At 41.1% G+C, this 21,240-nt stretch overlaps 1 protein-coding gene across 3 annotated transcripts in view; it reads left to right on the top strand.

Moving 5' to 3' along the window:
* WDR33 (WD repeat domain 33) overlaps nt 1-21,240 on the top strand; it is a 635,894-nt gene that overhangs the window by 460,697 nt on the left and 153,957 nt on the right. For all 3 annotated transcript variants that reach the window (XM_053709945.1, XM_053709944.1, XM_053709943.1), the window contains exon 17: nt 17,175-17,280. In XM_053709945.1, coding sequence (XP_053565920.1) covers nt 17,175-17,280 — 106 coding nt within the window. The remainder of the gene's footprint in view (nt 1-17,174; nt 17,281-21,240) is intronic.

The following is a 21,240-nucleotide window of genomic DNA, read 5'->3' as shown; positions in this document are numbered from 1 at the left end:
TTTTGGGAGAGAGGTTTTGCAAGCAGTGGTGCCTTCCGTTTAGGTTACCTGACTTGTTCCCTCCCTTCATCCGTGTCCTAAAGCTTTGGTATTGGTTCCCACAAGTAAGGATGAAGCCGTGGACCGGATACACCAATGTAGGAGAAAACAGAATTTATGTTTACCTGATAAATTTCTTCCTCCTACGGTGTATCCGGTCCACGGCCCGCCCTGGCATTTTGGTCAGGTTTAAATTTATTTTTTGTAAACTACAGTCACCACTGCACCCTATGGTTCTCCTTTTTCTCCTAACAGTCGGTCGAATGACTGGGGGGGCGGAGCCTGAGGGGAGCTATATGGACAGCTCTGCTGTGTGCTCTCTTTGCCACTTCCTGTAGGGATTGAGAATATCCCACAAGTAAGGATTAAGCCGTGGACCGGATACACCGTAGGAGAAAGAAATTTATCAGGTAAACATAAATTCTGTTTTTTCTGAGAGAGGTCAGGAAAAACTAAATAATTTCCTCTTGCTTCTCTTCAGGCTACTGCTCATCCTTCAGTGGCTCAATGTATCGAGGTAATCGATCTGATGGTGGCTTCCATGGACATCATTCCTTTTGCTTGATTTCATTTGAGAGCTCTCCAGTTGTGCATGCTCAGACAATGGAATGGCGACCATGCGGATATATCTCAGAGAATAGAGTTAGATCAGTCGTCAAGGGATTCTCTCCCGTGGTGGATTTCTCAGGAACATCTGTCTCAAGGCACATGCTTTTAGAGACTTTCCTGGTTGATCGTGACCACGGATGCCAGCCTGCTGGGCAGTTTGGAACTAAAGCTCAGGGCCTTTGGATTCGGGAGGAGTCTGCTCTTCCCATCAACATCTTGGAGCTCTTGTGGCTTGGCCTCAGTTGACTTCAGCCCAGTTTATCAGGTTCCAGTCAGACAACATAACCTCTGTGGCTTACATCAATCACAGGGAGGAACTCAGAGTTCCTTAGCCATGTAGGAGGTTACTCGGATTCTTCAGTGGGCAGAGACCCACAATTGTTGTCTATCTGGTAGATGCCATCCACATTCCAGGAATAGACAACTGGGAAGCGGATTTTCTGAGCATACAGACTTTTTATCCCGGGGAGTGGGAACTCCATCCGGTGGTGTTTTCCAGCTTAGTCTTAAAATGGGGGGGTGCCGGAGTTAAATCTGATGGCTTCCTATCAGAACTCCAAGTTTCCAAGGTACGGTTCAAGGTCAAGAGATCCGCAGGCCGTTGTGATAGATGCTCTGGCGGTTCCTTGGGTTTTCAGGTTGGCATACCTGTTTCTTTCATGTAATTAGCAAGAGTCCATGAGCTAGTGACGTATGGGATACACATTCCTACCAGGAGGGGCAAAGTTTCCCAAACCTCAAAATGCCTATAAATACACCCCTCACCACACCCACAATTCAGTTTTACAAACTTTGCCTCCCGTGGAGGTGGTGAAGTAAGTTTGTGCTAGATTCTTCGTTGATATGCGCTTCGCAGCAGGCTGGAGCCCGGTTTTCCTCTCAGAGTGCAGTTAATGTCAGAGGGATGTGAAGAGAGTATTTCCTATTTGAATACCATGGTCTCCTTCTACGGGATCTATTTCATAGGTTCTCTGTTATCGGTCGTAGAGATTTCTTCTCCTACCTCCCTTTTCAGATCGACGATATACTCTTAATATACCATTACCTCTACTGATTCTCGTTTCAGTACTGGTTTGGCTATCTACTATATGTAGATGAGTGTCTTGGGGTAAGTAAGTCTTATTTTATTTGACACTCTAAAGCTATGGTTGGGCACTTTATTTTTAAAGTTCTAAATATATGTGTTTAAACTTATATTTGCCATGATTCAGGGCAATCGGTATTCCTTATTTCAGTCAGTCAGTTTCATTATTGGGATAATGCATATGAAGGATTATTTTTTCTTACCTTAAAATTTTTTTCAATTGACTTTTTTCCCTGTGGGCTGTTAGGCTCGCGGGGACTGAAAATGCTTCAATTTATTGCGTCTTTTTTGGCGCAAAAATTGTCTTTTCCGGCGCCCTAATTGACGCCGGAAGTTGTTCGTGGTTGCGTCATTTTTTTGACTGTTTTTTGTGTTCAGACGTTTTTTTGCGCCAAAAATGTGGGCTTCATTTTTGTCTGCGTGATCGGATGTGGCGTCATACTTGGCGCCAAAAAAATATAGGCGCCAATAATGTGGGCGTCTTTTTTGGCGCAAAAAAATGTGGGCGTCATTCTTGTCTTCACCTTTTTTTCACATTATTTCAGTCTCATTTTTCATTGCTTCTGGTTGCTAGAGGCTTGTTCATTGGCATTTTTTCCCATTCCTGAAACTGTCATTTAAGGAATTTGATAATTTTGCTTTATATGTTGTTTTTTCTATTACATATTGCAAGATGTCTCAACTGGACCCTGGATAAGAATCTACTTCTGGAAAGACGCTGCCTGATGCTGGTTCTACCAAAGTTAAGTGCATTTGTTGTAAACTTGTGGTAACTGTTCCTCCAGCTGTAGTTTGTGATGAATGTCCTGATAAGCTTGCTAATGCAGATAGTATTTCCATTAGTAATAATCCATTACCTGTTGTTGTTCCTTCAACATCTAATGCTCAGGATGTTCCTGTTAATGTAAAAGAATTTGTTTCTAAATCTATTAGGAAGGCTCTGTCTGTTATTCCTCCTTCCAGTAAACGTAAAAGGTCTTTTAAAACTTCTCATATTTCAGATGAATTTTTAAGTGACCGTCATCATTCTGACTTGTCTGTTTCTGATGAGGATCTATTTGGTTCAGAAGATTCTATCTCAGATATTGACACTGATAAATCTTCATATTTATTTAAGATGGATTTTATTCGTTCTTTACTTAAAGATGTGTTAATCGCATTAGAGATGGAGGAGTCTAGTCCTCTTGATACTAAATCTACTAAGCGTTTAAATTCGGTTTTCAAACCTCATATAGTTATTCCAGAAGTTTTACCTGTCCCTGATGCTATTTCTGAAGTAATTTCTAGGGAATGGAATAATCTGGGTACTTCATTTACTCCTTCTCAAAGGTTTAAGAAACTGTTCCCTGTGCCATCTGACAGATTAGAGTTTTGGGACAAAATCCCTAAGGTTGATGGGGCTATCTCTACTCTTGCTAAACGTACTACTATTCCTACGGCAGGTAGTACTTCCTTTAAGGATCCTTTAGATAGGAAGATTGAATCCTTTCTAAGGAGAGCTTATTTATGTTCAGGTAATCTTCTTAGACCTGCTATTTCTTTGGCTGATGTTGCTGCTGCCTCCACTTTCTGGTTGGAGGCTTTAGCGCAACAAGTGTCAGACCATAATACTCATAGCATTGTTAAACTTCTTCAACATGCTAATAACTTTATTTGTGATGCCATCTTTGATATCATTAGAATTGATGTCAGGTATATGTCTTTAGCTATTTTAGCTAGAAGAGCTTTATGGCTTAAAAATTGGAATGCAGATATGACTTCTAAGTCAACTTTGCTTTCTCTTTCTTTCCAAGGTAATAAATTGTTTGGTTCTCAGTTGGATTCTATTTCAACTGTTACTGGAGGGAAAGGATCCTTTTTGCCTCAGGACAAAAAATCTAAAGGTAAATACAGGGCTGCTAATCGTTTTCGTTCCTTTCGTCAAAATAAGGAACAAAAGCCTGACCCTTCCCCTAAGGGAACGGTTTCCGTTTGGAAGCCTTCTCCGGTCTGGAATAAATCCAAGCCTTTTAGAAAGTCAAAGCCAGCTCCCAAGTCCACATGAAGGTGCGGCCCTCATTCCAGCACAGCTGGTAGGGGGCAGGTTAAGATTTTTCAAAGATATTTGGATCAATTCGATTCACAGTCTTTGGATTCAGAACATTCTTTCACAAGGGTACAGAATAGGTTTCAAGGTAAGGCCACCTGCGAGAAGATTTTTTCTCTCTCGCATTCCAATAAACCCAGTGAAGGCTCAGGCGTTTCTGAAATGTGTTTCAGATCTAGAGTTGGCTGGGGTAATTGTGCCTGTTCCAGTTCTGGAACGGGGTCTGGGGTTTTACTCAAATCTATTCATTGTACCAAAGAAGGAGAATTCCTTCAGACCAGTTCTAGATCTAAAAATATTGAATCGTTATGTAAGCATTCAAAATGGTGACTATAAGGACTATTCTGCCTTTTGTTCAGCAAGGGCATTATATATCCACAATAGATTTACAGGATGCATACCTTCATATTCCAATTCATCCAGCTCATTATCAGTTTCTGAGATTCTCTTTCTTTCATGTAATTAGCAAGAGTCCATGAGCTAGTGACGTATGGGATATACATTCCTACCAGGAGGGGCAAAGTTTCCCAAACCTCAAAATGCCTATAAATACACCCCTCACCACACCCACAATTCAGTTTTACAAACTTTGCCTCCCGTGGAGGTGGTGAAGTAATTTTGTGCTAGATTCTACGTTGATATGCGCTTCGCAGCAGGCTGGAGCCCGGTTTTCCTCTCAGTGTGCAGTGAATGTCAGAGGGATGTGAAGAGAGTATTGCCTATTTGAATTCAATGGTCTCCTTCTATGGGATCTATTTCATAGGTTCTCTGTTATTGGTCGTAGAGATTCATCTCTTACCTCCCTTTTCAGATCGACGATATACTCTTATATACCATTACCTCTACTGATTCTCGTTTCAGTACTGGTTTGGCTATCTACTATATGTAGATGAGTGTCCTGGGGTAAGTAAGTCTTATTTTCTGTGACACTCTAAGCTATGGTTGGGCACTTTATATATAAAGTTCTAAATATATGTCTTTAAACTTATATTTGCCATGATTCAGGATGATCAATATTCCTTATTTCAGACAGTCAGTTTCATTATTTGGGATAATGCATATGAATAATCATTTTTTTCTTACCTTAAAAATTGTTTCAAATTGACCTTTTTCCCTGTGGGCTGTTAGGCTCGCGGGGGCTGAAAATGCTTCAATTTATTTTTTCTTTTGGTCATTTTTTTCTTTTGGTCATTTCCGGCGTCATACTTGATGCCGGAAGTTGTTCGTGATTGCGTCATTTTTTTGACGTTTTGCGCCAAAAATGTCGGCGTCACGGCATGTGGCGTCATTCTTGGCGCCAAAAAATTTAAGGCGCCAATAATGTGGGCGTCTTTTTTGGCGCTAAAAAATGTGGGCGTCATTCTTGTCTCAACTTTTTTTCACATTATTTCAGTCTCATTTTTCATTGCTTCTGGTTGCTAGAGGCTTGTTCATTGGCATTTTTTCCCATTCCTGAAACTGTCATTTAAGGAATTTGATAATTTTGCTTTATATGTTTTTTCTTTTACATATTGCAAGATGTCTCAAATTGACCCTGGATCAGAATCTACTTCTGGAAAGACGCTGCCTGATGCTGGTTCTACCAAAGTTAAGTGCATTTGTTGTAAACTTGTGGTAACTGTTCGCCCCGGCTGTAATTTGTGATGAATGTCATGATAAACTTGCTAATGCAGATAGTATTTCCATTAGTAATATACCATTACCTGTTGTTGTTCCCTCAACATCTAATACTCAGAATGTTCCTGTTAATATAAAATAATTTGTTTCTAAATCTATTAGGAAGGTTATGTCTGTTATTCCTCCTTCCAGTAAACGTAAAAGGTCTTTTAAAACTTCTCATTTTTCAGATGAATTTTTAAATGACCGTCATCATTCTGATTTGTCTGTTTCTGATGAGGATTTTTCTGGTTCAGAGGATTCTGTCTCAGATATTGACACTGATAAATCTTCATATTTATTTAAAATGGAATTTATTCGCTCTTTACTTAAACAAGTTTTAATCGCATTAGAGATGGAGGAATCTAGTCCTCTTGATACTAAATCTACTAAGCGTTTAAATTCGGTTTTTAAACCTCCTATAGTTATTCCAGAAGTTTTTCCTGTCCCTGATGCTATTTCTGAAGTAATTTCTAGGGAATGGAATAATCTGGGTACTTCATTTACTCCTTCTCAAAGGTTTAAGAAATTGTATCCTGTGCCATCTGACAGATTAGAGTTTTGGGACAAAATCCCTAAAGTTGATGGGGCTATCTCTACTCTTGCTAAACGTACTACTATTCCTACGGCAGATAGTACTTCCTTTAAGGATCCTTTAGATAGGAAGATTGAATCCTTTCTAAGGAAAGCTTATATATGTTCAGGTAATCTTCTTAGGCCTGCTATTTCTTTGGCTGATGTTGCTGCCGCTTCCACTTTTTGGTTGGAAGCTTTAGCACAACAAGTATCAGACCATAATACTCATTGCATTGTTAAACTTCTTCAACATGCTAATAACTTTATTTGTGATGCCATCTTTGATATCATTAGAGTTGATGTCAGGTATATGTCTTTAGCTATTTTAGCTAGAAGAGCTTTATGGCTTAAAACTTGGAATGCAGATATGTCTTCTAAGTCAACTTTGCTTTCACTTTCTTTCCAAGGTAATAAATTATTTGGTTCTCAGTTGGATTCTATTATTTCAACTGTTACTGGGGGGAAAGGAACTTTTTTGCCTCAGGACAAAAAAATCTAAAGGTAAATATAGGGCTGCTAATCGTTTTCGTTCCTTTGGTCAGAATAAGGAACAGAAGCCTGACCCTTCCCCTAAAGGAACGGTTTCTGTTTGGAAACCTTCTCCAATCTGGAATAAATCCAAGCCTTTTAGAAAGTCAAAACCAGCTCCCAAGTCCACATGAAGGTGCGGCCCTCATTCCAGCACAGCTGGTAGGGGGCAGGTTACGATTTTTCAAAGACATTTGGATCAATTCGATTCACAGTCTTTGGATTCAGAACATTCTTTCACAAGGGTACAGAATAGGTTTCAAGGTAAGGCCGCCTGCGAAGAAATTTTTTCTCTCTCGCATTCCATTAAACCCAGTGAAGGCTCAGGCATTTCTGAAATGTGTTTCAGATCTAGAGTTGGCTGGAGTAATTGTGCCAGTTCCAGTTCTGGAACAGGGTCTGGGGTTTTACTCCAATCTATTCATTGTACCAAAGAAGGAGAATTCCTTCAGACCAGTTCTGTATCTAAAGATATTGAATCATTATGTAAGGATACCAACATTCAAAATGGTAACTATAAGGACTATTCTGCCTTTTGTTCAGCAAGGGCATTATATGTCCACAATAGATTTACAGGATGCATATCTTCATATTCCGATTCATCCAGATCACTTTCAGTTTCTGAGATTCTCTTTTCTCCAACATAGGTGTGTCCGGTCCACGGCGTCATCCTTACTTGTGGGATATTCTCTTCCCCAACAGGAAATGGCAAAGAGCCCAGCAAAGCTGGTCACATGATCCCTCCTAGGCTCCGCCTACCCCAGTCATTCTCTTTGCCGTTGTACAGGCAACATCTCCACGGAGATGGCTTAGAGTTTTTTAGTGTTTAACTGTAGTTTTTATTATTCAATCAAGAGTTTGTTATTTTAAAATAGTGCTGGTATGTACTATTTACTCAGAAACAGAAAAGAGATGAAGATTTCTGTTTGTATGAGGAAAATGATTTTAGCACCGTAACTAAAATCCATGGCTGTTCCACACAGGACTGTTGAGAGCAATTAACTTCAGTTGGGGGAACAGTGTGCAGTCTCTTACTGCTTGAGGTATGACACATTCTAACAAGACGATGTAATGCTGGAAGCTGTCATTTTCCCTATGGGATCCGGTAAGCCATGTTTATTAAGATAGTAAATAAGGGCTTCACAAGGGCTTATTAAGACTGTAGACTTTTTCTGGGCTAAATCGATTCATTATTAACACATATTTAGCCTTGAGGAATCATTTATTCTGGGTATTTTGATATGATTATATCGGCAGGCACTGTTTTTGACACCTTATTCTTTAGGGGCTTTCCCTAATCATAGTCAGAGCCTCATTTTCGCGCCGGTATGGCGCACTTGTTTTTGAGGACAGCATGGCATGCAGCTGCATGTGTGTGGAGCTCTGATACATAGAAAAGTCTTTCTGAAGGCATCATTTGGTATCGTATTCCCCTTTGGGCTTGGTTGGGTCTCAGCAAAGCAGATTCCAGGGACTGTAAAGGGGTTAAATATAAAAACGGCTCCGGTTCCGTTATTTTAAGGGTTAAAGCTTCCAAATTTGGTGTGCAATACTTTTAAAGCTTTAAGACACTGTGGTGAAATTTTGGTGAATTTTGAACAATTCCTTCATACTTTTTCGCAATTGCAGTAATAAAGTGTGTTTAGTTTAAAATTTAAAGTGACAGTAACGGTTTTATTTTAAAACGTTTTTTGTGCTTTGTTATCAAGTTTATGCCTGTTTAACATGTCTGAACTACCAGATAGATTGTGTTCTGACTGTGGGGAAACCAAGGTTCCTTCTCATTTAACTATATGTATTTTATGTCATAAAAAAATTTAGTAAAAATGATGCCCAAGATGATTCCTCAAGTGAGGGGAGTAAGCATGGTACTGCATCATCCCCTCCTTCGTCTACACCAGTCTTGCCCATACAGGAGGCCCCTAGTACATCTAGTGCGCCAATACTCCTTACTATGCAACATTTAACGGCTGTAATGGATAATTCTATCAAAAACATTTTAGCCAATATGCCCACTTATCAGCGAAAGCGCGACTGCTCTGTTTTAGAAAATTCTGTAGAGCATGAGAACGCTGATGATATGGTTTCTGAAGGGCCCCTACACCAGTCTGAGGGGGCCAGGGAGGTTTTGTCTGAGGGAGAAATTTCAGATTCAGGAAACATTTCTCAACAAGCTGAACCTGATGTGATTACTTTTAAATTTAAGTTGGAACATCTCCGCGCTCTGCTTTAGGAGGTGTTATCCAATTTGGATGATTGTGATTATCTGGTCATTCCAGAACCACTATGTAAAATGGAAAAGTTCTTAGAGGCCCCGGGGCCCCCCGAAGCTTTTCCTATATCCAAGCGGGTGGCGTACATTGTTAGTAAAGAATGGGACAGGCCCGGTATACCTTTAGTACCTCCCCCCATATTTATAAAATTGTTTTCCTATAGTCGACCCCAGAAAGGACTGATGGCAGACAGTCCCCAAGGTCGAGGGGGCGGTTTCTACTCTACACAAGCGCGCCACTATACCCATAGAAGATAGTTGTGCTTTCCAAGATCCTATGGATAAAAAATTAGAAGGTCTGCTAAAGATGTTTGTTCAGCAAGGTTCCCTTCTACAACCAATTGCATGCATTGTCCCTGTCACTGCAGCCGCGTGTTTCTAGTTTGATGAGCTAGGAAAGGCGATTATTAGTAATTCTTCTTCTTATGAGGAGATTATGGACAGAATTCGTGCTCTTAAATTGGCTAATTCTTTCACCCTAGACGCCACCTTGCAATTGGCTAGGTTAGCGGCGAAAAAATTCTGGGTTTGCTATTGTGGCGCAGAGCGCTTTGGTTAAAATCTTGGGCAGCGGATGCGTCTTCCAAGAACAAATTGCTTGACATTCCTTTCAAGGGGAAAACACTCTTTGGCCCTGACTTGAAAGAGATTATCTCTGATATCACTGGGGGCAAGGGCCACGCCCTTCCTCAGGATAGGTCTTTTCAAGACCAAAAATAAACCTAAGTTTCGTCCCTTTCGCAGAAACGGATCAGCCCCAAGGGCTACGTCCTCTAAGCAGGAAGGTAATACTTCTCAAGCCAATCCAGCCTGGAGACCTATGCAAGGCTGGAACAAAGGAAAGCAGGCCAGGAAACCTGCCACTGCTACCAAGACAGCATGAAATGCGGGCCCCCGATCCGGGACCGGATCTGGTGGGGGGCAGACTCTCTCTCTTCGCTCAGGCTGGGGCAAGAGATGTTCTGGATCCTTGGGCGCTAGAAATAGTCTCCCAAGGTTATTCTCTGGAGTTCAAGGGGCTTCCTCCAAGGGGGAGGTTCCACAGGTCTCAGTTGTCTTCAGACCACATAAGAAGACAGGCATTCTTACATTGGGTAGAAGACCTGCTAAAAATGGGAGTGATTCATTCTGTTCCATTAGGAGAACAAGGGATGGGGTTCTACTCCAATCTGTTCATAGTTCCCAAAAAAGAGGGAACGTTCAGACCAATCTTAGATCTCAAGATCTTGAACAAGTTTCTCAAGGTTCCATCGTTCAAGATGGAAACCATTCGAACACTTCTTCCTTCCATCCAGGAAGGTCAATTCATGACCAAGGTGGATTTCAAGGATGCGTATCTACATATTCCTATCCACAAGGAACATCATCGGTTCCTAAGGTTTGCATTCCTGGACAAGCATTTCCAGTTCGTGGCGTTTTCTTTCGGATTAGCCACTGCTCCTAGGATTTTCTCATAGGTACTAGGGTCCCTTCTGGCGGTGCTAAGACCAAGGGGCATTGCTGTAGTACCTTACTTGGACGACATTCTGATTCGAGCGTCGTCCCTTCCTCAAGTAAAGGCTCACACGGACATTGTCCTGGCCTTTCTCAGATCTCACGGATGGAAAGTGAACGTGGAAAAGAGTTCTCTATCTCCGTCAACGAGGGTTCCCTTCTTGGGAACTATAATAGACTCCTTAGAAATGAGGATTTTTCTGACAGAAGCCAGAAAAACAAAACTTCTAGACTCTTGTCGGATACTTCATTCCGTTCCTCTTCCTTCCATAGCGCAGTGCATGGAAGTGATAGGTTTGATGGTAGCGGCAATGGACGTAGTTCCTTTTGTGCGCATTCATCTAAGACCATTACAACTGTTCATGCTCAGTCAGTGGAATGGGGACTTTTCAGACTTGTCTCCGAAGATACAAGTAAATCAGAGGACCAGAGACTCATTCCGTTGGTGGCTGTCCCTGGACAACCTGTCACAAGGGATGACCTTCCGCAGACCAGAGTGGGTCATTGTCACGACCGACGCCAGTCTGATGGGCTGGGGCGCGGTCTGGGGATCCCTGAAAGCTCAGGGTCTTTGGTCTCAGGTAGAATCTCTTCTACAGATAAATATTCTGGAACTGAGAGCGATATTCAATGCTCTCAAAGCTTGGCCTCAGCTAGCGAGGGCCAAGTTCATACATCAACCATCAGGGGGGAACAAGGAGTTCCCTAGCGATGGAAGAAGTGACCAAAATCATTCTATGGGCGGAGTCTCACTCCTGCCACCTGTCTGCTATCCACATCCCAGGAGTGGAAAATTGGGAAGCGGATTTTCTGAGTCGTCAGACATTGCATCCGGGGGAGTGGGAACTCCATCCGGAAATCTTTGCCCAAGTCACTCAACCGTGGGGCATTCCAGACATGGATCTGATGGCCTCTCGTCAGAACTTCAGAGTTCCTTACTACGGGTACAGATCCAGGGATCCCAAGGCGGCTCTAGTGGATGCACTAGTAGCACCTTGGACCTTCAAACTAGCTTATGTGTTCCCGCCGTTTCCTCTCATCCCCAGGCTGGTAGCCAGGATCAATCAGGAGAGGGCGTCGGTGATTTTGATAGCTCCTGCGTGGCCACGCAGGACTTGGTATGCAGATCTGGTGAATATGTCATCGGCTCCACCATGGAAGCTACCTTTGAGACGAGACCTTCTTGTTCTAGGTCCGTTCGACCCACTCCAGCTGACTGCTTGGAGATTGAACGCTTGATCTTATCAAAGCGAGGGTTCTCAGATTCTGTTATTAATACTCTTGTTCAGGCCTGAAAGCCTGTAACCAGAAAAATTACCACATAATTTGGTATATCTGTTGGTGTGAATCTGCAGGATTCCCTTGGGACAAGGTTAAGATTCCTAAGAGTCTATCCTTCCTTCGAGAAGGATTGGAAAAAGGATTATCTGCAAGTTCCTTGATGGGACAGATTTCTGCCTTGTCTGTGTTACTTCACAAAAAGCTGGCAGCTGTGCCAGATGTTCTAGCCTTTGTTCAGGCTCTGGTTAGAATCAAGCCTGTTTACAAAATTTTGACTCCTCCTTGGAGTCTCAACCTAGTTCTTTCAGTTCTTCAGGGGGTTCCGTTTGAACCCTTACATTCCGTTGATATTAAGTTATTCTCTTGGAAAGTTTTGTTTTTGGTTGCAATTTCTTCTGCTAGAAGAGTTTCAGAATTATCTGCTCTGCAGTGTTCTTCTCCTTATCTGGTGTTCCATGCAGATAAGGTGGTTTTGCGTACTAAACCTGGTTTTCTTCCAAAAGTTGTTTCTAACAAAAACATTAACCAGGAGATAGTTGTGCCTTCTTTGTGTCCTAATCCAGTTTCAAAGAAGGAACGTTTGTTGCACAACTTGGATGTAGTTCGTGCTCTCAAATTTTACTTAGCAGCTACTAAGGATTTCAGACAAACTTTGTCTTTGTTTGTTGTTTATTCTGGTAAACGGAGAGGTCAAAAAGCAACTTCTACCTCTCTCTCCTTCTGGATTAAAAGCATTATCCGATTGGCTTATGAGACTGCCGGACGGCAGCCTCCTGAAAGAATCACAGCTCACTCCACTAGGGCTGTGGCTTCCACATGGGCCTTCAAGAACGAGGCTTCTGTTGATCAGATATGTAAGGCAGCGACTTGGTCTTCACTGCACACTTTTTCTAAATTTTACAAATTTGATACTTTTGCTTCTTCTGAGGCTATTTTTGGGAGAAAGGTTTTGCAAGCCGTGGTGCCTTCCATTTAGGTGACCTGATTTGCTCCCTCCCTTCATCCGTGTCCTAAAGCTTTGGTATTGGTTCCCACAAGTAAGGATGACGCCGTGGACCGGACACACCTATGTTGGAGAAAACAGAATTTATGTTTACCTGATAAATTACTTTCTCCAACGGTGTGTCCGGTCCACGGCCCGCCCTGGTTTTTTTAATCAGGTCTGATAATTTATTTTCTTTAACTACAGTCACCACGGTAACATATGGTTTCTCCTATGCAAATATTCCTCCTTAACGTCGGTCGAATGACTGGGGTAGGCGGAGCCTAGGAGGGATCATGTGACCAGCTTTGCTGGGCTCTTTGCCATTTCCTGTTGGGGAAGAGAATATCCCACAAGTAAGGATGACGCCGTGGACCGGACACACCGTTGGAGAAAGTAATTTATCAGGTAAACATAAATTCTGTTTTCTAGACAAGCATTACCAGTTTGTGGCCCTTCCGTTTGGCCTAGCAACAGCTCCAAGGATCTTTTCAAAGGTTCTTGGTGCCCTTCTCTCTGTAATCAGAGAACAGGGTATTGCAGTATTTCCTTATTTGGACGATATCTTGGTACTTGCTCAGTCTTCACATTCTGCAGAATCTCATACGAATCAACTTGTGTCGTTTCTTCAAAGACATGGTTGGAGGATCAATTTATCAAAGAGTTCATTGATTCCTCAGACAAGGGTAACCTTTTTGGGTTTTCAAATAGATTCAGTGTCCATGACCTTGTCTCTAACAGAAAAGAAACGTCTGAAATTGGTTTCAGCCTGTCGAAACCTTCAGTCTCAATCGTTCCCTTCGGTAGCTTTATGCATGGAAATTCTAGGTCTCATGACTGCTGCATCGGACGCGATCCCCTTTGCTCATTTTCACATGCGACCTCTTCAGCTTTGTATGCTGAACCAATGGTGCAGGGATTATACAAAGATATCACACTTAATATCCTTAAATCCCAATGTACGACACACTCTGACGTGGTGGATAGATCACCATCGTTTAGTCCAAGGGGCTTCTTTTGTTCGTCCAACCTGGACTGTGATCTCAACAGATGCGAGTCTGTCAGGTTGGGGAGCTGTATGGGGATCTCTGACAGCGCAGGGGGTTTGGGAATCTCAGGAGGCGAGATTACCAATCAACATTTTGGAACTCCGTGAGATTTTCAGAGCTCTTCTGTTCTGGCCTCTTCTGAAGAGAGAATCGTTTATTTGTTTTCAGACAGACAATGTCACAACCGTGGCATATGTCAATCATCATCAGGGTGGGACTGACAGTCCTCAGGCTATGAAAGAAGTATCTCGGATACTTGTATGGGCGGAATCCAGCTCCTGTCTAATCTCTGCGGTTCACATCCCAGGTATAGACAATTGGGAAGCGGATTATCTCAGTCGCCAGACGTTACATCCGGGAGAATGGTCCCTTCACCCAGAGGTATTTCTTCAGATTGTTCAAATCTGGGGACTTCCAGAAATAGATCTGATGGCCTCTCATCTAAACAAGAAACTTCCCAGGTATCTGTCCAGATCCAGGGATCCTCAGGCGGAAGCAGTGGACGCGTTGTCGCTTCCTTGGAATTATCATCCTGCCTATATCTTTCCGCCTCTAGTTCTTCTTCCAAAAGTGATTTCCAAAATTCTAATGGAACGTTCGTTTGTACTGCTGGTGGCTCCAGCATGGCCTCACAGGTTTTGGTATGCGGATCTCGTTCGGATGGCAAGTTGCCAACCTTGGCCACTTCCGTTAAGACCAGACCACCTATCTCAAGGCCCTTTTTTCCATCAGGATCTCAAATCATTAAATTTGAAGGTATGGAAATTGAACGCTTGATTCTTAGTCATAGAGGTTTCTCTGACTCAGTAATTAATACTATGTTACAGGCTCGTAAATCTGTGCCTAGGAGGATTTGTTATCGAGTCTGGAAGACTTGCATTTCTTGGTGTTCTTCTTATAAATTCTCATGGCATTCTTTTAGAATTCCTAGAATTTTACAGTTTCTTCAGGATGGTTTGGATAAAGGTTTGTCTGCAAGTTCCTTGAAAGGTCAAATGTCTGCTCTTTCTGTTCTTTTTCACAGAAAGATTGCTAATCTTCCTGATGTTCATTGTTTTGTACAGGCTTTGGTTCGTATCAAACCTGTCATTAAGTCAATCTCTCCTCCTTGGAGTCTTAATTTGGTTCTGAGGGCTTTACAGGCTCCTCCGTTTGAACCTATGCATTCTCTGGATATTAAATTACTTTATTGGAAATTTCTGTTCCTTTTGGCCATCTCTTCTGCTAGAAGAGTTTCTGAGTTATCTGCTCTTTCTTGTGAGTCTCCTTTTCTGATTTTTCATCAGGATAAGGCAGTGTTGCGGACTTCATTTAAATTTTAACCTAAGGTTGTGAATTCTAACAACATTAGTAGAGAAATTGTTGTTCCTTCATTGTGTCCTAATCCTAAGAATTCAAAGGAGAGATCTTTACATTCTTTGGATGTAGTAAGAGCTTTGAAATATTATGTTAAAGCTACTAAAGATTTTAGAAAGACTTCTAGTCTATTTGTTATCTTTTCTGGGTCCATAAAAGGTCAGAAGGCCTCCGCCATTTCTTTGGCGTCTTGGTTAAAGTCTTTGATTCATCATGCTTATGTAGAGTCGGGTAAATCCCCGCCTCAAAGAATTACGGCTCATTCTACTAGGTCAGTTTCTACTTCCTGGGCGTTTCGGAATGAAGCTTCTGTTGATCAGATTTGCAAAGCAGCAACTTGGTCTTCTTTGCATACTTTTACTAAATTCTACCATTTTGATGTGTTTTCTTCTTCTGAAGCAGTTTTTGGTAGAAAAGTACTTCAGGCAGCTGTTTCAGTTTGATTCTTCTGCTTATAATTTAAGTTTTTTTCATTATTGAGATTAAAACTTTTGTTTTGGGTTGTGGATTATTATTTTTCAGCGGAATTGGCTGTCTTTATTTTATCCCTCCCTCTCTAGTGACTCTTGCGTGGAAGTTCCACATCTTGGGTATTTATTATCCCATACGTCACTAGCTCATGGACTCTTGCTAATTACATGAAAGAAAACATAATTTATGTAAGAACTTACCTGATAAATTCATTTCTTTCATATTAGCAAGAGTCCATGAGGCCCACCCTTTTTTGTTGTGGTTATGATTTTTTTGTATAAAGCACAATTATTCCAATTCCTTATTTTGATGCTTTCGCTCCTTTCTTATCACCCCACTTCTTGGCTATTCGTTAAACTGAATTGTGGGTGTGGTGAGGGGTGTATTTATAGGCATTTTGAGGTTTGGGAAACTTTGCCCCTCCTGGTAGGAATGTATATCCCATACGTCACTAGCTCATGGACTCTTGCTAATATGAAAGAAATGAATTTATCAGGTAAGTTCTTACATAAATTATGTTTTTTCATGCCGATAAGGCGGTTCTTCGTACTAAGTTGGGTTTCCTTCTTAAGGTTGTTTGTAATAGAAATTTCAATCAGGAAATTGTTGTTCCCTCTGTGTCCTAATCATTCTTCCAAAGAACGTTTGTTACACAATTTAGATGTTGTACGTGCTCTTAAATTCTACTTACAGGCGACTAAGGATTTTCGCCAGTCCTCTGCCCTCTTTGTCTGTTTCTCTGGGAAATGTAAAGGTCAGAAAGCTACTGCTACTACTTTCTTTGGTTACGAAGTATAATTCGTTTGGCTTATGAGACTGCTGGACAGCAGCCTCCTGAAAGAATTACGGCTCATTCCAGAAGAGCTGTTTCCTCCTCTTAGGCTTTCAAAAATAAAGCTTCTGTGGAACAAATTTGCAAGGCTGCAACTTGGTCTTCTCTACATACTTTTTCCAAATTTGATACTTTTGCCTTGGCTGTGGCTTCTTTTGGGAGAAAAGTTCTTCAAGCGTTGGTGCCTTCTGTTTAGGACTGCCTGTCTTGTCCCTCCCTATTTATCCGTGTCCTCTAGCTTGGGTAATGGTTCCCAACAGTAATTACTCAAGCCGTGGACTCACCATATCTTAGGAAAGAAAAACAAAATGTATGCTTACCTGACAAAATATATTTATTTCCGGATATGGTCCATGGCCCCACCCTTTATTTTAAGACAGTTGTTCTTTTGACTATAACCTTAGGCACCTCTACACCTTGTTACTCCTTTTTCTCCATTTCCCTTCGGTCGAATGATTGGGGATTGTGGGTAAGGGAGTGATACTTAACAGTTTAACTGTGGTGCTCTTTGCCTCCTCCTGATGGCCAGGAGTGATATTCCCAACAGTAATTACTCAAGCCATGGACTCACCATATCCGGGAAGAGAGAAATTTATCAGGTAAGCATAAATTTTGTTTTTTTTAAATGTGTATATCTCCTCAATGGCTAAAAGAATGAAGCTGAAGTTTACTTTGGAACTGCTTTTACTATAGATCCTAAGAATGTTCATTAAATTGATATAGCAATTGACATTTTATATATTCTAAACATGCACTCTTTGTACCCTTCATGTAAAGGTAATTTAGTTTGGTAAATTACCTTATTAAATAAAATTTAGTGCTTGATAAGAAGTCTTAACTGGATTTTGTTTTATTGTAGGGTGGAAAAAGCCAGGCTCCACCTCCTTTAATCCCTGGTTTAGGAGGGCAGCAGGCAGCACAAGGACGTATCCCACCCCCAAATCAAGGCCCCAGTGCCAACAAAGGTACAATCTCGCCCTACAGAAGCGTTCTCTGTATATTTAGCATTTAAATTAGATTTACTTTACATTGTAAGATTTGCTTAATTTTAGTACCCTCTTTTTAGGGAAAATATCCTTAAACGTTTCAAAGCTACCGAACACCTTTCTTTCATGTAATTAGCAAGAGTCCATGAGCTAGTGACGTATGGGATATACATTCCTACCAGGAGGGGCAAAGTTTCCCAAACCTCAAAATGCCTATAAATACACCCCTCACCACACCCACAATTCAGTTTTACAAACTTTGCCTCCGATGGAGGTGGTGAAGTAAGTTTGTGCTAGATTCTACGTTGATATGCGCTCCGCAGCAAGTTGGAGCCCGGTTTTCCTCTCAGCGTGCAGTGAATGTCAGAGGGATGTGAAGAGAGTATTGCCTATTTGAATGCAGTGATCTCCTTCTACGGGGTCTATTTCATAGGTTCTCTGTTATCGGTCGTAGAGATTCATCTCTTACCTCCCTTTTCAGATCGACGATATACTCTTATATATACCATTACCTCTGCTGATTCTCGTTTCAGTACTGGTTTGGCTTTCTACAAACATGTAGATGAGTGTCCTGGGGTAAGTAAATCTTATTTTCTGTGACACTCTAAGCTATGGTTGGGCACTTTGTTTATGAAGTTCTAAATATATGTATTCAAACATTTATTTGCCTTGACTCAGAATGTTCAACTTTCCTTATTTTTCAGACAGTCAGTTTCATATTTGGGATAATGCATTTGAATTAATCATTTTTTTCTTACCTTCAAAAATTTGACACTCTTTTTTCCTGTGGGCTGTTAGGCTCGCGGGGGCTGAAAATGCTTCATTTTATTGCGTCATTCTTGGCGCGGACTTTTTTGGCGCAAAAATTCTTTTCCGTTTCCGGCGTCATACGTGTCGCCGGAAGTTGCGTCATTTTTTTGACGTTATTTTGCTCCAAAGATGTCGGCGTTCCGGATGTGGCGTCATTTAGGCGCCAAAAGCATTTAGGCATTTTATTGCTTCTAGTTGCTAGAAGCTTGTTCTTGGCATTCTTTCCCATTCCTGAAACTGTCATTTAAGGAATTTGATCAATTTTGCTTTATATGTTGTTTTTTCTCTTACATATTGCAAGATGTCTCACGTTGCATCTGAGTCAGAAGATACTACAGGAAAATCGCTGTCTAGTGCTGGATCTACCAAAGCTAAGTGTATCTGCTGTAAATTTTTGGTAGCTATTCCTCCGGCTGTTGTTTGTATTGATTGTCATGACAAACTTGTTAATGCAGATAATATTTCCTTTAGTAAAGTACCATTGCCTGTTGCAGTTCCTTCAACATCTAAGGTGCAGAATGTTCCTGATAACATAAGAGATTTTGTTTCTGAATCCATAAAGAAGGCTATGTCTGTTTTTTCTCCTTCTAGTAAACGTAAAAAATCTTTTAAAACTTCTCTCCCTACAGATGAATTTTTAAATGAACATCATCATTCTGATTCTGATGACTCTTCTGGTTCAGAGGATTCTGCCTCAGAGGTTGATGCTGATAAATCTTCATATTTATTTAAAATGGAATTTATTCGTTCTTTACTTAAAGAAGTACTAATTGCTTTAGAAATAGAGGATTCTGGTCCTCTTGATACTAATTCTAAACGTTTGGATAAGGTATTTAAAGCTCCTGTGGTTATTCCAGAAGTTTTTCCTGTTCCTAATGCTATTTCTGCAGTAATTTCCAAAGAATGGGATAAATTGGGTAATTCATTTACTCCTTCTAAACGTTTTAAGCAATTATATCCTGTGCCGTCTGACAGATTAGAATTTTGGGACAAAATCCCTAAAGTTGATGGGGCTATTTCTACCCTTGCTAAACGTACTACTATTCCTACGTCAGATGGTACTTCGTTTAAGGATCCTTTAGATAGGAAAATTGAATCCTTTCTAAGAAAAGCTTATCTGTGTTCAGGTAATCTTCTTAGACCTGCTATATCTTTGGCTGATGTTGCTGCAGCTTCAACTTTTTGGTTGGAAACTTTAGCGCAACAAGTAACACATCATGATTCTCATGATATTATTATTCTTCTTCAGCATGCTAATAATTTTATCTGTGATGCCATTTTTGATATTATCAGAGTTGATGTCAGGTTTATGTCTCTAGCTATTTTAGCTAGAAGAGCTTTATGGCTTAAAACTTGGAATGCTGATATGGCTTCTAAATCAACTCTACTTTCTATTTCTTTTTAGGGTAACAAATTATTTGGTTCTCAGTTGGATTCTATTATTTCAACTGTTACTGGTGGGAAAGGAACTTTTTTACCACAGGATAAAAAATCTAAAGGTAAAAACAGGGCTAATAATCGTTTTCGTTCCTTTCGTTTCAACAAAAAACAAAAGCCTGATCCTTCATCCTCAGGAGCAGTTTCAGTTTGGAAACCATCTCCAGTCTGGAATAAATCCAAGCCAGCTAGAAAGGCAAAGCCTGCTTCTAAGTCCACATGAAGGTGCGGCCCTCATTCCAGCTCAGCTGGTTACGTTTTTTCAAGGAAATTTGGATCAATTCTGTTCACAATCCTTGGATTCAGAACATTGTTTCAGAAGGGTACAGAATTGGTTTCAAGATGAGACCTCCTGCAAAGAGATTTTTTCTTTCCCGTGTCCCAGTAAATCCAGTAAAAGCTCAAGCATTTCTGAATTGTGTTTCAGATCTAGAGTTGACTGGAGTAATTATGCCAGTTCCAGTTCCGGAACAGGGGATGGGGTTTTATTCAAATCTCTTCATTGTACCAAAGAAGGAGAATTCCTTCAGACCAGTTCTGGATCTAAAAATATTGAATCGTTATGTAAGGATACCAACGTTCAAGATGGTAACTGTAAGGACTATCTTGCCTTTTGTTCAGCAAGGGAATTATATGTCCACAATAGATTTACAGGATGCATATCTGCATATTCCGATTCATCCAGATCATTATCAGTTTCTGAGATTCTCTTTTCTGGACAAGCATTACCAGTTTGTGGCTCTGCCGTTTGGCCTAGCTACAGCTCCAAGAATTTTTACAAAGGTTCTCGGTGCCCTTCTGTCTGTAATCAGAGAACAGGGTATTGTGGTATTTCCTTATTTGGACGATATCTTGGTACTTGCTCAGTCTTTACATTTAGCAGAATCTCATACGAATCGACTTGTGTTGTTTCTTCAAGATCATGGTTGGAGGATCAATTTACCAAAAAGTTCATTGATTTCTCAGACAAGGGTAACCTTTCTGGGTTTCCAGATGGATTCAGTGTCCATGACTCTGTCTTTAACAGACAAGAGACGTCTAAAATTAATTACAGCTTGTCGAAACCTTCAGTCACAATCATTCCCTTCGGTAACCTTATGCATGGAAATTCTAGGTCTTATGACTGCTGCATCGGACGCGATCCCCTTTGCTCGTTTTCACATGCGACCTCTTCAGCTCTGTATGTTGAATCAATGGTGCAAGGATTACACAAAGATATCTCAATTAATATCTTTAAAACCGATTGTTCGACACTCTCTAACGTGGTGGACAGATCACCATCGTTTAATTCAGGGGGCTTCTTTTGTGCTTCCGACCTGGACTGTAATTTCAACAGATGCAAGTCTCACAGGTTGGGGAGCTGTGTGGGGATCTCTGACGGCACAAGGAGTTTGGGAATCTCAGGAGGTGAGATTAACGATCAATATTTTGGAACTCCGTGCAATTTTCAGAGCTCTTCAGTTTTGGCCTCTTCTGAAGAGAGAATCGTTCATTTGTTTTCAGACAGACAATGTCACAACTGTGGCATACATCAATCATCAAGGAGGGACTCACAGTCCTCTAGCTATGAAAGAAGTATCTCGAATTTTGGTTTGGGCGGAATCCAGCTCCTGTCTACTCTCTGCGGTTCATATCCCAGGTATAGACAATTGGGAAGCGGATTATCTCAGTCGCCAAACGTTGCATCCGTGC

Source organism: Bombina bombina, chromosome 4 (genome assembly GCF_027579735.1).
Source record: "Bombina bombina isolate aBomBom1 chromosome 4, aBomBom1.pri, whole genome shotgun sequence".
NCBI classification, from domain to species: domain Eukaryota; kingdom Metazoa; phylum Chordata; class Amphibia; order Anura; family Bombinatoridae; genus Bombina; species Bombina bombina.
Note: the sequence above shows the minus strand (reverse complement) of the source record. Positions and strands in the feature narration are given on the sequence as shown.